The sequence below is a fragment of the Leptosomus discolor genome, chromosome 6 (genome assembly GCF_034619465.1).
Source record: "Leptosomus discolor isolate bLepDis1 chromosome 6, bLepDis1.hap2, whole genome shotgun sequence".
NCBI classification, from domain to species: Eukaryota; Metazoa; Chordata; class Aves; order Leptosomiformes; family Leptosomidae; genus Leptosomus; species Leptosomus discolor.
In genome coordinates, this window is record NC_141396.1 from 7962796 (window position 1) to 7980243 (window position 17448).

At 37.2% G+C, this 17448-nt stretch overlaps 1 protein-coding gene across 1 annotated transcript in view; it reads left to right on the top strand.

The window, feature by feature from the left end:
• The window catches only part of PDZD8 (PDZ domain containing 8), a 63217-nt gene that overhangs the window by 4810 nt on the left and 40959 nt on the right, over positions 1-17448 (top strand). The window contains exon 2 of the mRNA XM_086466829.1: positions 15565-15687. Coding sequence (XP_086322955.1) covers positions 15565-15687 — 123 coding nt within the window. The remainder of the gene's footprint in view (positions 1-15564; positions 15688-17448) is intronic.

Below are 17448 nucleotides of genomic sequence, written 5' to 3' on the forward strand. Positions count from 1 at the left end.
GTGGGGAAGATCTAAAATGATAATTATTTTTTTTACTTCTCCAATATATGTGAGTTCTGGTGCGCTCTTGAGAACCTGGGTAACTGTGAGTCAAGATGTTATTTTTTTAATAACTAGCCGTAACCTCACTCAGTAAGGTAATGAAGAATTGTAGGTATCATTTATTTGGCTCTAGAATTACTCCGTAACTCAATTTTTACTTGAATTAACTGTTTAAATTATACTTTTTTTTTTTAGATCTAAGGCAAGTTGGCCAGTGGGTGGAGCTTGGAAAGCCTCAACTTCCCCCTTGGTTGCTTGTGATGTCAACTGTTGGTTCTGCAGGGCAGCCACTGACCTACCAGCTGTGTCTGGCTGTCCCAAAATCTCTAAAGTTGGCACTCCCAGGAACCACAGACAGTCAGTCTTGCCTGTTGGCATAGCTTGACTTGACACTCCTTTTCATGTGGGTTTCTTTCACTAGAGCAGGGTGGTAGATACTGATTATCAGCACAAAGCGGCGTTTATCTGCCTTTGGTTTTGCATTGTATACACCCGAACAGTTCTTTAAAAGTAGTACTATAGACATTGTTCTTGTGGCTTTTAACTTTCTATTTCCTGTCTTTTTAATAGTAGAATGAAGTGGTTAACGCTAAGCTGTAGTTACTAGCATTACCATAGTGTGTTTAATATTTAGTGACACGTATTAAGGACTATTTCAGGTGTCTTATCTCCTTGCTTGTGCTGTTGCGGCGGTCATGGGTTCATCTCTCTTAGTTCTCTAATGAGCTGTACCTTGCTCATTAACCTGTGATTGAGCTGTTTGTTGGTAGCAACCTTGGTGTTCCCCCCGTCAGGTCGGGCATGTAGGGACACTAATTATGCTGTGTTGTCTAGCCTATTAACTGTCAGCTGTAGTTATGTTGTTTTGCACAGGTCCTAATCTCACTTTACGTAGCTTTTGGAGAGCTTTGGGTTTTGGTCTCTTTCTAGGCAATAAAAATACACTTTGACATAATAAAGTTAGAGCCATTTGTGTATGTAAAGGGTGAGGAGGAAGTACTTGCAGTCTAGTCTCTCTCCAGAATTTAATTTCCTGGTATTTCTTAATCAATGATGTAAAAAATCTGACAGCTGCTGTATTTTTCTAAATTTAAGGTCTTGCAAGTTCATCCATTTAGAGTCTAAGCAGATTAGGTATTGCCTAAGCAGTGAGTCAGTTCTGTGTATTTTAGGAATACTTGGTTTCTCAGTTTGTCACATTACAAAAAGCTAGTATTTTGTATTGGTACTAGACTGAGAAACTATACTTTTGTTTATTTTAATGTGTGCTACTGCAGAGTGGAATATCTCTTCTTTAGAAGTAATCTCACAAAGGATTAGTTCCAATGCTTCTATATCAGGTATTTAGATGACCTCCTGAGGTCCTTTCCAACATGAATTATCCTTGGAACTGATCATTTGCAATGTAGTTGTGATATTAGATAGTTTTATGCTTTATTTGGAAGCTGGGGCTGTATTGAATTTCACTGGGAAGAACCTTTAGACAAGCCTATTTTGATTTACCATTATAGAATGCAATTTGAGAGTTACACAGTGGTTTCTTATTTTGGGCAAAACTTAAGCTAAGTAGTTATGTAAGTAGCTATTGATTTGAAGTGTGTTTTATAATAGAAATGACCTCATAACGTGGTAATAGAGGTATTGAGAAATGTATGAAATTTTAAAAAGTATGTATTATTCATATGATGAGGTTGTACTCTGAAATACCAGAAATAATCGTAGAGATCGGGAATGTGAGTGTGTCTTAACTTCATAAATCAGCAGCCAGTAGAAATACCTAATTTCTCTATCACTTCTGCAAAGGGAGAGTAAATGGAGATTCTTTTCCTGGGTGGATTTCTACTGTAGTTGTGATAGGAATCTCTTTCTAGTTAAATCTGTAAGGCAGTCCTTTTTGAAGTTCTGATTCCTGTTGCTGCTGAAAGGAAAGAGACTTTTTTCTTCTTTTTTTTTTTTTCTAATGCCATAACTATTCTAGCATACAGGAGCATTAACAACCCCCCCCCCCCCCCCCAGGGCCAAGTCCTTTTCTGTTCTGTAAAAATTGATGGTAAAGCAGCACTGTGATAGTTGTGGGTTTTCAGACTGTTCCAGAGAGGTGATGCTGTGGATGATGCCAGCACAAAGACTTGTTCCGCTAATGGCAAAGCAGAGGTGACTGGAATTGGTATATCTGTCTGTAGATGGTAGTTTCATTCTTGGAAGATTATCTTTGTAGTGCATGGACAAATAGTTTTTTCTTACTTGTACAGGAGTTAGATAAATGGATCTGTAGGCAACCTGACAAAACCAAACCCTGGAACGTTAAATATTTCCATTTCTTCAAGGGTGCCACGTGTGTAGAAGGAAGCTTTTTGTCCCGTGGAGCTTTTTACTGTCTTTATTTTGGGAGCGGTCTATCTCAGACATACACTGTGTCTGGAGGGTCACTAAATACATGTTTCTTCAGATTAAATGAATGTATGTGGTACAAAATATGTGTGTAAATATCCTTACGTAGATATAGAGTTCATTGCTTCTGGGGGTTTTCAAACCTTTTAGTCGTCTTCTCCAGCTCTAGCACTTCATGGGATTTTACACTGGAGAGATCTAGTTCTGAATGAATGCCAGTTTGAAACTTGTTCATTATAAAGTCAGATTTAATGAATGACCAGCTACATATTGGACATTTCACAGTATACAGGTGGCTTTCTTTTCAGGTTAGATTGAGCTTTTTCCTACAATTAATTGACAAATGTTACATCTTCTTTTCTGGCCTGCAAGGGTGAGGAACTAATATGGCACTGACTTGAGATGCATTATTGAAGAAACTGGGAGACCAGAGGTATAGTGGGGAGAGAAAAAAAAAAATCTCAGTTGGAGGAAGAGATAGATGAAGACAAAAGAATAAATTTTGGTGATTACTATTTGCATTTGCTGTGGGTAGCAATCCAATAAGCATTAATGTTAATCAGTCTGACAGGAAAATAAAACTCCTTCAACTTCTCTTACTTGAAACAGTATATAAAAGATTCTTTGTGCAATAATAATGAAAATTACCTCATTTAACACCTTTGCCATTTTGTATTTAGAAATTACTTGATCTTAGTCCTGCAGTGAACTACTTTCATGTGGATAGTGATTGAAGGCTCTTAAAAATCTGGTAAGATTTATTTGGTACTTAATGGCGTTTTGCATGCACTAGTGTTGAGACTTTGCATTGCTGTTCTTCTGAACTCTGATCTTGAATGTTTAAGCTGATCTGGCAGCTCAATGAGATCAAATACTTTTTATTCTGTTGTCATAATTTGTGTAGCTTTCAATTCTTTTAAATAAAATATGAAATAAGCAGTAGTGCTTTTTTTTAAAGGTAACTGATTTTAAAGTAAATATAATCACATTACTGAACTGTAGGCATCAAACAAATGTCCAAGTTTGGCTCTGAGCCTGTGTATTGGAGCAGGTATGTGTGTTCAAGCACTAGAGTTGAGTTATTCTTAATCACCTTCTACAAGCTATATTATGATTTTTAGCTTTTGTGGATAGATAGCATGACTAGTGTTCCCTACCCATCACGAAACTGAACACTGGATTTTCCTTGAAGATTACTTCAAGGAAGAGGGGCACAGAATTTACCTGTAAAAATGGGTAGCTATTACAGCTCTCAGTAGTTCATTTGATGACAAAATGTATGTGTCTTTTGTAGATCCTATTTTATATATATTAAGCATGTGAAATAGTTAATCTTTTCATTAGCAAATGATATTTGATGAGAAAGCTCTTAAATAAATAAGCAGCCTGGGTAAGGACAGTAGGTTTTAGTAATCGGTGTGGTAGAACAGCGTGGTGCTCCAGTGGCAGTGAAGCTTAGTCTCAGGCTGCTGATTTCACTATTGGAGCTAGTCCTTTCATGTTGCTGGGTTTCTATGGGAAACTGCTTATTCTGCATTCCTGCAGAGATTGCCTGAGGTCACCCGATATGCTCCTGTGTTTACAGTTCATGTTCACACTTGTTTGGTTTAAAACTATTTCAACTTTTTGTGTTTTCTTGATATTATTCTTCTTTAGAGAACAGCAAAAAACTCTACGTTTAAAACTTCTAGGATTATTAATAAGCTTTACTGTTTAAAATGAGTATGGAGAGAATGTTACATTCCGATGTGGTCTGTTAATTTAATAGCTACCCAGTCTGCTAAAATCTTATTAGTTGTGGAACTACAGAAACCTTTGCATGATGATCTCAAACTGTGCTTTTGTCCAGAAGAAACCAATGATCCAGTATTATAAATGATGGCTGGGAACAATTAGCTGTTTGAGCAGGTTCCATTCTGTGTGATACATGAATATCAGTATTTTAAATAATTAAGAAAAAATGCTCTACTGAAAGTGTTTGTTTTGATGTTCAAGGGTTGAAGAGGGCTTGTTTATAACAGCGGATAAATTCTCATTTTGGAACTGAGTGTGGATGCCAGTTTCTGTGAAAGGGATTTGGGAGTCATTATTTTATAAACATTTGTCAGGTTAATTGTGATCTACTAAGCTGAACACAGAATTTGTAAACGAATTCTTTGATTAGTTTCTGCTGCAGTCACAGAGTTTCTGCTTAAACTAAAGAATTTACTGCTGGAATGGTGTTCATTTCGGTTGTGAGACGTGAGTAAGATCCACACAAGTTTTGGAAGCTTTTCCTGTTACTATTTACCTTCACAGTGTAACGAATTGCAGTTGCTTCGCAAGCCCATCAAATCTAGGCTAGAATTCAGACCTTCAAGATGTTCAGTGATCCCAGCCAGCGTATCTAGTAAATTAGTGGAAAAAAAATCTGCAATGAAGACTTCAGTTGACAGATATGTTTGTGTTGCAAAGGTTTCTACTGTACAGTTAAAGTTCCCAGCCAACAGTGAAATGGTTGTGTATGCGGTGTCACGGATGCAGGTGCTCCTGTATTGCTCTACCCGGCGAGCTGGGTATGCGCTGTGTTGGGTTTGGTGACTCAGACTTCTGCATCACACCTGCCCAAAGCCATTTGGGTGCATCTGCTTCCCTGAGCACCTTTCCTTCTGGAAGGACTCTTACTCTTGTGGAGCCCTGCCCAGGTTAATAAGCCCTCTTGGGACTTGGTAGTGCATCTGTGTTTACTGCAGGACCCAGCTGGAGTCTGACAGCTTTTTAGACCTGTCTGTGGCCATATATAACTATGAAATCTGCCAAGGAGATGCTAGGTGTAGCAGAGAAGAAAAGAGAGAGGAAAAACCTTATTTTTTGAGAGATGAGAGAAAGACAGAAATTGTTTTCAATTCTGGGTTGGGCTCTGGAGAGCTACCTTGTTGGTTTTTTCCCACTAGCTGTTGTAATTTTAACTTTAAAAGTACATAGGAACACCTTGCCTTTATAATTTCTTAATACCCCCCGTTCAGCTTGCAGCTATGCTGTAGTTCAGCAGAAGGGTCAGTGAGGAGCAGTGCACCCAGCCTTCTTTTTTTAAAGCTGTTTTGTGTCATAAAAATGCAGGGATTCTGCTACAGCAATACAAGTTTCACATTTTTGAAGACTTACCAGATGTCATAAAACTCTGTCTGCAGTAGAGTATATTACAGAGATCAGCTGATGATAGAGTTAATCAGACTGTTACACTTAACAGTAATTACTTGGCAGATATGACTAGCATAAAATTAAATTAGGATAATCATTTGGGAATACTTTTTTTAGCAATTTTGTGTTGCTTTAACTGTAAAATTCACAGGGATAATTTGAGATGTGAATTTACAAAATTATTTCTTAATTTCTGTCCAGTATTTTAAAATTATCTCTGAGTATCTAATGGAGATGATCACACTTGCATGCTTTGTTCCTGACTTTCTTAACTTAGTCTTAATGCTAAGCTTCAATATATTTTCCTGTATCAGTTTTAATGGCAATGTAGTTATGAAAAATGCTCATTCAGAAGGAAATGTGTACAAATATTACGATCTGCTTGTGTAATGGCATTAAGTACAAGATTACATGTCGCTTGCCAGCATCACTGAAATGAAGATACTAATAGCACATATGTAAAAAGCTTTAAATGATGCAAATACCTTTGAAAAATGTCCTGTCAAATGTACTTTTTACGTAGTATTTTAAATGTAAGCTATTGTGTAGTAAGAACTAAATGGACTTTTACATGAATGTCACTTGAACCATTATTCCTGTTTGCCTGAGCTACAATAGGAAGAGTAGAAATTGGAGACCATAGTCTTCCAGTGCCATGGCAGAAGGCTTTCATGGTGGTGTTTGAATCATTGCTGTGAATGATCTGGCTTGGTGAATAATTCTGAAGTAATTAAACAGTGGAAATGATACAGTGTAACTGAAAACTTCAACAGTTTTTTTTTTTAAGAATAACTCTGCATACTTGCTAACAATACTTAATGCAGTATGGTAGAATAAACAAAACAAATTCTAATGTTGCCAAGCAAAGAGCCCCAGTGGATTACAAGGGGAGGTGGGGTGGGAACAGCAATGTTAGTCAGTGGTATTGTTTTAAAACAATACTACAAAACCAGATTTTTTTTCTTATTTTTTTTCCCCCTGTTCCTCTGAAAGAAGGGCAAATTGGAGAAAATATCCAAATTCATTATGGGGATGGTGGGAGAAGATTATGGTGATTTGAGCAGCTGCTTCTTTCAAATGTAATCACAAGTTCCAACACTAACTTGCCATCAGTGATGCAGGATTTGCACAGGGCAGGAATTTTTCCTGTTAATCTTGCAAGCCCCTCCTGTATTTGATTGTCAACAATGGTGCTACTGGTCGTGTCCAAACTGAGCTTCTGTGTTATTTGATCCTGTTTGTTTACAGTACAGGCCTGTTAATAAAATGCTGTGACTCTCAAATGGGGACAGTTGGCAAGTACATGCCATGGTGTGTCCCCTGGATCCCATCAGTGCCCTCCCCACTATTGCAGTCTGAATAGCTGAGCTGTCTGTAAAACAGATCCTTAATTACTGCCGTTTACAATTTTAAGGTGAACTACCAGTTGTCTCAGCTTTGAAAATGGTACTACTAATCTTGAGCTAGACCATCTCCACCACTTTGGAAGACTTTAAGGGTGTGAACTGGACCATCTTCTGTCTTGTCAGAAGTGACTGGATAAATGTAGATTGAGGAGAAGCGTCAGTACTTCAAATGTTTTTAAAACCAACTGGAGAAGTGACGATAAACCTTGGAAAGCTATCATGTCTAGAATTCAGAACAGATACAAATATTTTTTCACTTTGTTTACAGCTGTCAGACTGTCTTCAGCAGTGAGACGGTAATTTTCTGTCTAAATGGTCTAAGAGGATGTTCCTAGTTTTCATATGGACACAGGCTAATGTTTAGAGCAGAGGATTAAAACTCATGAGCTCAATGAATGAGCCATGTACAGAGCTTAGACTTCCATTAGAATATCAACTTCATTTTTCCTCTGACCAGGAATGCAGAGAGATGATGTTTGTAGAGAGACTTGAGACCTCCTTTTGGGAGAATATATTGCTGAAGAGGGGAAAAAGCTAGCATTTTGCTAGCATCAGTTACTGGAACCAATCTCTAATCCAGCTGGCTAAAGGTAGAGTTTTGGGGTGGCTTGGGTTTATTTGTTTGGTGTTCTGGTGGGGTTTTTTCCTGTTGCAGTTCTCCTTGAATGCCTCAAAGCTGGTTGCTGAACCACAGCTGCCTCTCTTCCAGCTCTCCGTGAACAAAAGCATATTCTGCATCTTCTGTCCCATTTGGAGCAGAGCCACAACGATTCAGGCTTTCTGGTTAGACAGGGAAATTCTGTCTTCGTCCTGTCTCAGACTGAAATACAGCAGGATTTTGATCTCTTTCTCTTAATTTGAACCAACAGTTGGCTTCAGCTAGGTCACAAACAATTAAAAGAAAAACCACATGAAAACTCAAAGATCAAGCAGACATTGACTGCGTGGAGTTAACTAAGCTATTTTAGTATTTATGGAATTTAGAATTTGGGAAACTACTATTCTTGAAATGCAAAAAAGTCTGTGCATGGTCAAATTGATCTTGTTTGTGCTGATAATAAAGTAGTTTTGATAAGCCTGATTCAAGATATTTTTTTTACCCGTGGTTATTTCAATTCAGACAGCAATGGCAAATCTTTAAGACTCTCCTTGCCGTAATTAGTGACTTCTGTTCTAAGTATGAAAAAAAAAATCTATTACCTCTTTAGAAGGAGGTGCTTGACTGTTTACATTTGTTCTTTTGTTTGTTCTTGTAGAATGGGTCTTAAAGTTTTAAAAGTGTTTGTCTTGAGTGTCTGATTTGAGATACACCTTAGAGGTACTGATAGCACTGTAAGAAAGAAAACTGTAATTTAAGAATCTGGAAATGTGTGAAACATTTGTAAAGAAAAAAAAGGAGTAATAAAATTCTTGCTGATTTTTTTCGAGGTCTTGATTTAAAAAGTGACTGTTCATATATTGAGAACTTGTGTATGAGCCTCCCACATGCCTGTGGCAGAATGTCCTGTAACACAGTGGGTGGAGTGCTAGAAATGATTTGCAGTTTTCTGTAAAACTTCCTAGAAAATAAACCTACTTACTTATTGCGATGTTTTTCAGGTTATTTGTAAGCCAAATTTTCGTGGGTGTGGGTAAAGCTGATATTAGTAGATTTCTATACTGAATAAGAGTATAGTTTGAATGACTGAAGTCCCTTGGATATGAATACTGAGAAAGTTCTGTAGCTTTTTTCCTTGTGAAATCAGTGGGAGCTGGAGAATTACTTTTGCACAATCTACAGTGGTGGTACTTTTCTTTTTGAAGTACTTAAACCCCAACAAATTACTAATTTTTTTTCAAACTAACAGTGAGTTCCATTTTTATATGTTCAATGTGAATAATGATATAAGCTGTTTGCATTATAGTATCTAATGCAAACAAGCTTAAATGTTAGCTGATAAGTACTTTTAAAATCATATTAATGTGATCGTGCCTCTTTGAGAGTGGGTTGTAATGCTTTAGACTTTTTGTAGAAGTAAACTTCATCTTAAATTACACACAATGTAAGAATAGAGGACTTTTTAATGACTTAAAATATGTAGTGTCAATCACTTTTTTGAAATTTATACACTTTACAAATGCATGACTTTTTTTTCTGTGAGTCAGATAAAAAAGGCAATCTAATGACTGAGTTCTGTTCTGTAGTTAGTTGAAACTTTTTAGTACTCCCAAAACTATTTTCAAAAATATATCAGATATTTCAAAATATTTTCAAAAATATTTTAAATACTATACTCTTCAAATACAGTAGCATTTAGAGAAGTAAATTGCTGCTTTACTGATCATGGTCTGACTTTATATTTTGATTTAATTTTTACTTAGTGGTAAACAAAATTCTAACACTTGCAATGTATACAAAGTAGCCTTATGCTAAAGATACTTGCATTTTTAGCTAGTGGGCTCTTCTGAGGTTTAAGGTCTCTTTTTGCCTTGTGTATTAAGATTTAAATGTTCAGTTAATGTAATTGATTAAAAAAAATTTCATAAATCTGACAGTGTTTAATATCTATGGCAGTAGAGTAGTGCTGGAATCCATATGCAAGTGATAAATGTGGTCTTTAACAGATATACAGTAATTTTTAGATCACTGTGTTAGATATCAAACGCTTGTAATACTGAGAATAATTTAAAACTTTTCCCAGAAATTATTCTAGAAAAGTGTTCTTGCTTCTTAGCAAAAGCTCTACAACATCCCAGCCTCCTCCTGTGTTCACAAGCGAAGCTATACATCTTTCTGCTTCTCCAAGTAGGAAGTGGAGTACTGGGAGCTTTTGAAGTTTGTTCCTGTCTGTGTTTAGGTCCTAGCAATTTTTTTTTTTTTACTGTGATTCTAGATATTCCTAACAGATACAATGAACAGAAACATGTAAGTGCATGGTTATCTTTAGCCAGATAAATTGGTATTTTTTTCACAGTTCTTAATAGATTTCCTCATGCAACTTAGTCTTATCGTTAAGTAGGTACGGGTGCGAGCAGTTAATTTGGTAATTGTTAATTAACTTAATATATAGAAGACTCTGGCAACTGGAAGGAAGAATAGTGTTATTCAAGGGCTGAAGACGCCCAAAATGAGGGGAACAAACTTGATTGGTTTGTTTGAAGATGCAGTTTTGATCTAGACTTTCTGAGTGAGGTAGTGATGAGAGCGAATGAACCACTGAAGTGACTGAAATATGACATGAATGAAGTGCGGAAGTTTTTCATGTGAAGGAGACATACTGACTGCGTGCGGTGTCTGGAAACGCTTTTGCTGTGCTTTGAATGTGGAAGAGCTCATTGTTATGCTACTTGAAATATAACTTTAATCCTTTATATTAATTGAGTAAGTTTATCTTAATTATTTTTCAATATAGTCGCCTGACCTAATTCCTCATGTGAAATGACTTTTTTTTTTCTGTTTGTGTCTTATGGTATTTGAGAAATGCTCTTGCTACCCGACAGTTTCTTTTAAATATTATTTTCATAGGGTTTTTTTCACTTGCTAAAATTTTGCGTGATGTTCAATTGATGGATATTTGTCTTCATATTCATATTATTAAGTTAAAATGCTGGAGTTTAACTAATATTTTCTTGATAGTGTACTATTGGAATTTTAGACTTCTGTACAAATAAGATGATGAATTTGTGGACGGAGACTTATAATTTTAAAACAAACTGAAAACACACTGTAAGCATCTAATACAAGGCACTTATGCAACTGAAAACAAATGTCTTTATGTCATTTCCAAGCAGGATTTTGGGGTAGGGGTATAAAGTGTCTTTTCTTGTATAGCTGCGTGTCTATTTTTGTTCCTCTGAAAAAGATAAAAAATTTACAATGCCTTAACAAATACGGTTTAAAGACAGTAGAATCTCTCCCCCACAAAATCTACCTTTCTTCTGATACTTGTTTAGTATCACTTCACAGGTTTGGAATTGAGAAGGAGGCTTTTGGATATATGGATTGAGTTGATGTAATCCTGCTTTGTAGGTCAAGGGTTTGTGACACAAACATGAATTTTGCCTTTAGACCTTGCTGAATAAGGAGATGGAGGCATTAGATCCACTTGAAAGGGGTCTAATATAGTTGCAATGAAAATCTGCCTTGGGCAGCCTGGTAGCAGCTCAGCAGTGTTTAGAAAGGTACTGGATTTCTTATATGTACCTTTTGGTAACATTTTCTCAACTGTTGTACTGTCAGGAGCAACTCCTAGATTTTGCTTTACCGTTGCATGGCTTAAAATGTTTTTCTTGGGCGGCAGCCCTGAATGGACAGATTGCAAACCATTTGTTATGGGCTTGTTCTCCACTGATGGAGGTAAACCAATTTATGTAACTAACTTTTTTGGTTACTGGTTAAAGTTAAGAAAGGGAGCTGAGAATCCAGGATGAGTGTTTAAAGATCTAGAGAGCCAAATAGAAACCACATGTTGTTTTTTCTTGTTCAGAGTTTGCAAAGCAAGAGCCTTGAATTCACAGGAGCAACCTGCCAGAACTGACCAGACCCTGGGATGGCTGCTGTGATGAGGGCAGGGACCAGCTGAGACTAACAGAGGCATTTAGTTTGCTGTCAAGGTTTCTTTAGAGACTTTTTGAATAGAGGCTTACTGGTTGGCTACATGATCTTTTTCTTTCTTCATCAGTGTGATTACTTTCCCTAAGGCATTTATTGGTGGACTTTTGCCCTTTAAAGATGGACTAAACATTAGAGGGTGGCAAAATACACTCTTAAAGCTATTACAGAAGTTACAGCAAGGTTATTTATTTACACAAGGTATTTAATAAAAGTTCTACATTATAATAATGAACCCAGGATGATAGGAGACTTATCTCTTCTTTGCATAGGAAAGTTTGGGGCAGGAAGATACTGAGTCACCAAATGTACTGTGGCTTGCAGGGCTTGGGAGTGGAGTTTGTGTATCGTGTCTCGTTCGCTTAATTGTGTTATTGGCACTATTAGCTAAAAGCCTACTTTTGGTACTTTAGTACATTAAAATACAGCTTTTCTTTCATATTAAAAGTGTGTTTTGTTGTGCCTACTGCAGATGCTTTATGAAACGAACTTCATGATTACATTTTGTCTAGCAACATGATTGTTTTCAAGCAGGAAAATTAGAGGTTGCAGAGGTGGAGAATCTGGCTTCTCTGCAGAGGGAGAACATCCGTTGCGGTCCTGCTGCACTCCTGCTAGACCGAACGAAACTGCAGCCGTGGTGGCTCTGGAGGAATGCAGTCCTCAGAGTGCCCTTTGTGCTGGTGACTGTGTTTAAAAGGTGGGATAGCTCATAGGCTTTCCCTACCACAGGGGAAAAAAGATGGGGGAACCCGTCGTACCCGGCTCAGTTATGTGCGTGGGTTGCAGGTTGCCGACATGTGGCTTCGCAACGCAAGGGAACAGAGTCTCGCTGTGATACCGACTGTCGCTGTCTGGGTCTGTATTAATTCACCAGCTCCCTGTAGGAAAGTCTTTCCAAATAAATGTGGATTATCTTGTACTTAAATAGTCTGTCAGCAGTTCACTTACCTAATATATAACTGAAATCTACTTGAAATAGTCATTTGTCCGGTGTTTACTTTTGGAAATGCACAAACTCTCAGTAAATTACCTTAAATATATGTGCTATATTACAAAATTCAAAGACTTTGGAGGAGCACTTAAACATTAAAAATGCATGTAGTGTGGGATATTTAGCTCTTTGTACGTTGCTAAGGCCAATGGAAATAGGTAATGTGTTAGGTTTTTTGCTAAGGATTTTGCAAATTAGTTGCAGTTGTAAGAAGTGAACACAAGTGCTTGTTGTAAATTAAAAGTGATGTTGAGACTGCTTTTTAATCCCATATTTGTGGAAAATTTAACTAGTGCTGCGCAAGGTCCAGCATACAGTGAGTGTTTTGCATGTTATTGTATATAACTGCATTGGTACTTTAGATTTTTTTCCTCTTTAATTCATTGTTATATCAATTAAAAAAGTCTATTTTGAAAATAGAAAAAATATAGTAAACGTTATGTCTTAATCTACTGAGAAAAATGGCTTATTCTGATTATTTCGTTGTTCCCTGCTGCAGCAAAAGATTGCAGTGTGGGCTGTACTTTGTTCTGAAGTTACTTGAGAGATGACATTTTTGGTTTGATTGTGTAGGTAGGTTAAGTCTGCATCCTTACTGGAATATTTTAATCTGTTATTTTGCTTTTTTTGTTTTGTTCTTATTTTTAGTATTGAAAATAGATTTCTCCAGGTTTGTGTCTTTGTTAAATAGCATGCAGACTGTTTTACAGTGTGTATATAAGGGATAGACCCTATCAATAACAACACTTAGGCTTGGCATTTGCAGAAATTCTGAGAGGTGATGGTAACCTATTGGACCCTCTTTCTTTGTTTGTTCCTCCCTCCCAGAAATCTAGTTTCGATAGCTCACTGAGGCTTCTGATGGTAGTCATTAGTTTGAGGTTCCCATGGAAAATGTATCTTTTTTTATTTAAATAGATTTTGGGAGAAGGTATATGGGCAGTTGCTGTTACTAACTGAGAAGTTATTTGTGCTGAAAAATCCCCAAACCTACAGTATTTATTCACTCAAAACTTGACATTATTTTCCAGAGTGCTTGCCTAACTCGTCCTTTTTTGCCTAACAAAATCTGAGCTAAATATGTATTTTGAGGGTAAAAATCATTCCTAAAAGGAACAAGGTATCTTTGTGCTTAAAGTGGGAGACGTGCGGGACGGTGTGAGCTGTGATGGCTCGTGGTGGGTCTGAGCAGGGAGGTGGCCAGGCCCTGAAGTGGCAGTAAGCCTTGTAGAGTGAAAATAGTGGAGTCATCTTGGTGGTATTTTCCCTACCTTTGTGATGCTTACTACTGCTTTAATAATTCAAGAGCTATAAAGGAAGATGATGAGTAAAATATCAGACCAGATAGTATGTGCACAAGGCCTATTGTGAGTTGGTTGTTTATGGTATACTTGTTAGCATAAACCATGGCCAGTGTGATTCAATAGCTTCATATTTTTTGTACACAGGCTTAAAAAAAATAATGGAATAAAGTATTTAAAGTGAAATTTTTTTTTACTTGACCAATTTCAAAATGTCTTCTTCCTGAAGGGGTTAATGAGGGAGAAACTTGGAACCAAATTAAAGTTAGAAGTTGAATTGGATTTCAGGAAAATAGCTGGAGTGTTGAGTTGTATTTATTCACAAGGAGAACAAAAGAAATGTCTTTCTCATGGCTCTGTACGAGGCTGATGCTTGTACAGAAACGAAGTGTCTTGAATCAGAGCGTTGAGCTCCTTCCCGAAGAGTGTGCCGACAGTTAAAGGGCTCTTAATTATTTATTTGAATTTCTGAAACTCTTCAGTTCAGATCCATGTGACTGTTTCCTGAACATATTGTGATCTGTGAATGTGACCAGCAGATGCCTCTGGTGGTTGAGCAAACAGCACTTATGAAAGACTTCTTTCTCATGAAATGGCAGATACATCCTGCAGGCAGTGGTGCTAGTGTCCTGCTCTTTGTAAGTCTTCTCCACAGAAATAACCACTGGGAGGCTGTGTCAGTGGCAGAGGATGGGAAGCAAGGCACGGGGCAGTGCTGGGAAATTAGAGCAATAAATAAAAACAGAAAGAAGGAATGCCCTGCAAGTGCTTTGTCAAATATTTTATATAAATGCTAGTGCAGACTCCGTGATATCTTTCTATTTGCAGGGTGGTGGCCCTTGCTGTTAGGATTGCATGTGTGTGTCTGCCATGTGATGGGGCTGTAGCTGTGCAGCCTCTCCCCCTCCTTCCTTCCCTCAGATCGTGGCTGTGTCTGACACTGAAGCACTATCACTTAAAAATGAGATCAGTATTTATAACTCAGCATATTCTAATCAAAGAGAGAGAATTATGTGGTGAGATAACCTGTGTAAAACACTTAGTATCTTGAACACGAACTGCTTTTCCTGTGAATCATATGCTGTGATGAGGGAAATAAAGCTCAAGGGCAAATATTTAGAATACCTGTATCTTTATTTTGATTCAAGAAGACTGGCTGAGAAGAGCAACTGAAGTATACTGTTTGTTAGGATGCATCAGTCCTCTTAAGTACAGCAATGTCATAAAAATTTATGCTTCGGGGTCATAGTATATTTTTGCTTTTCAATGCTGTGATGTTTTTGCAGATGAGCTTAAAACTTAAACACCTGGTAAGACATTTATTGCAAAAGGACTCCTGTGTTAAATCACGGTTGAAATCATAAACATATTCTGTGATTTATCAGCTTCCCACTTTCTCAAAATTATCCACACTAGTAAATATAACTCAGATTGCTTCACGGGAATAGATTATTTTTGTTTATATATTCTCCAGTCTCCTGCATTCAAAAAGATTTAGTAGCTTCTACTTGTTCCTTTTGACCAATGAATATGTAGGAATGGTAGTATTTCTCTTTAGGAGTGTTAAAGATTCATTGTAATCCTGTAACCTTTTTTTGTTTGTGTGTTAGTGTTACTTACATCATGTGAATTAAAATAAGTCTCTTCTATGTTTTTCAGGTTCAAGCCATTTTTTCCATTTCAAATATTGCCCCATGACGAGTATGAAGATCGAGACCTCTGTATACAGGATTTTCTATTGACAGAAGGTCGACTGAAAGTCACGTTAATTGAATGTACAAGGCAAGTTTTGTGGTCTTTGGCTTATTCCTGACTAAGCAAGTACTTGTGTTTCTTAAGTTTGTAGCTGTATTATAGCTGTAGGCCTGTTCTGATTCACAAAGTAGCAGCTTTGGTGTTGTGATTGCGTTCTAATCAAGAAATTATTTTTTTAGGTAAAAATGAACAAATGAAAGTTGCAGTAAGTTTGAGGCACTTCTATGTTTTGTGTGGACATGTGCATTTACCATTCTTCTGAGTTTTACTTGGTTACAAGCTAATTTTTGCCTCCTGTTACTTGTTTTTGTTTGTTTGGCATGCCAAATTATGAATCTCTTTCCAGCACAGTATGAATGTTGTAATTATCCTATTGTATTCTGTTGTAAGCGAAGTGAAATAATAGTTTCACTCAGTGTTACTTAGATTAATCCAAATAACTTTATAAGGCATTATTTATTGTCTTTGTCTTGAACAAAATAACGGAAAGAAATAAAATCTACTTCATTCATGGAAGAGAAAATTACTCTCTTTAAAGGTGGAGGAAAGGTATGCGGGCTTGTTTGGGGGTTTTTTGGTCAGACCTCTTAGTTCTTGGTTTATGTTAGATCTTATCCAAATAGTGCTTAGGCTTTGATCTAGTTGTGTGCTTTTTATGAACTAAACTCTGGTTTGCAGGAAGACTTTTTTAACCTGTTCTTTTCATTGCTTGTATTGAATATGAGCTCCTCTTTGCACGTTTTTTTCTGTAGCCTTGTACAACTGTTGGAACTGTATTTGCTGCACTAATACGGTTTATCAGTGCCATGGATTTCCAGAAGATATTCTTTTGCTTCTAAGGGCTGTGGTGATTTATTTTTTGTAATAAAATTGCTGCTCACCTGTCTCCCTACCTTTTGTTGTGTGTTTTCTGTGAATGATCCAAGAATAGTAAATGAATCTGTGTGCTCCTTGGCTGCTGGGAGCATTTACTTTTTGCCCGTACTGAGTAAGGGAACTCATGATCTCTTCATAGGCAGTCTCCAATTTCAGTCCAGTAGTGTGTTCATTTTTATTGTAAGAGGGCCCAAAATAACCACCTTAAGTCATGTGTAGTTGTTCTTGGTTTGAGAAGTAGTCTTTTAAATGCTGTTCCTGAATCTGAAGCACTGTGTAACATCACCAACATGTCATTAGTGTTGTGTTTCTTTCCATTACATTTAGAAGCCAGACTGCTCAGTTTGACATCATTGTTTGACCTCTCAGTACTTTCAGCTGTCACAGATGCTTATCAGATGGCTGGGAGAGGATGCAGTTACTGGCTTGTTAGCTCTTTTAAACTTCAGGTCTGACTTAATCCGATTGCTTTATGCAGTTGGAATTTCTTGATGCACACTTGAAAATTATGTCCTAACAGACACCTCTCGATCTAGATGTCTGACTCTTGGTCCCATAGTAATTCCTCGGATCTTTCAGGTGTCCCATCCTTTTTTGCGCTAAAGTACAACTGCTGTTCGCAGTCCCCCTGTGAGTAAATATTCTTGTCTACTTTACACTTGAAGATATGGATGAGGTAGAAGTTGAAAGACACATAGAGGATTTTCATAGTAAAAGAAGAAATGGACAATATATACGAAAGGAACAAGGGCAAAACTTCCCTCTTTCATCACCACTGTATGTGAGCTGGTGTGACGGTTCCGTGGGACCGTTCTCAATGGTTCTTTTGCAGTGCAGTACTGCATGCTGAAATACTGAGCTTTAGGGACCTCGAAACTTTTCTTGGCAGTCATTCTCATTCCACAAATGAAA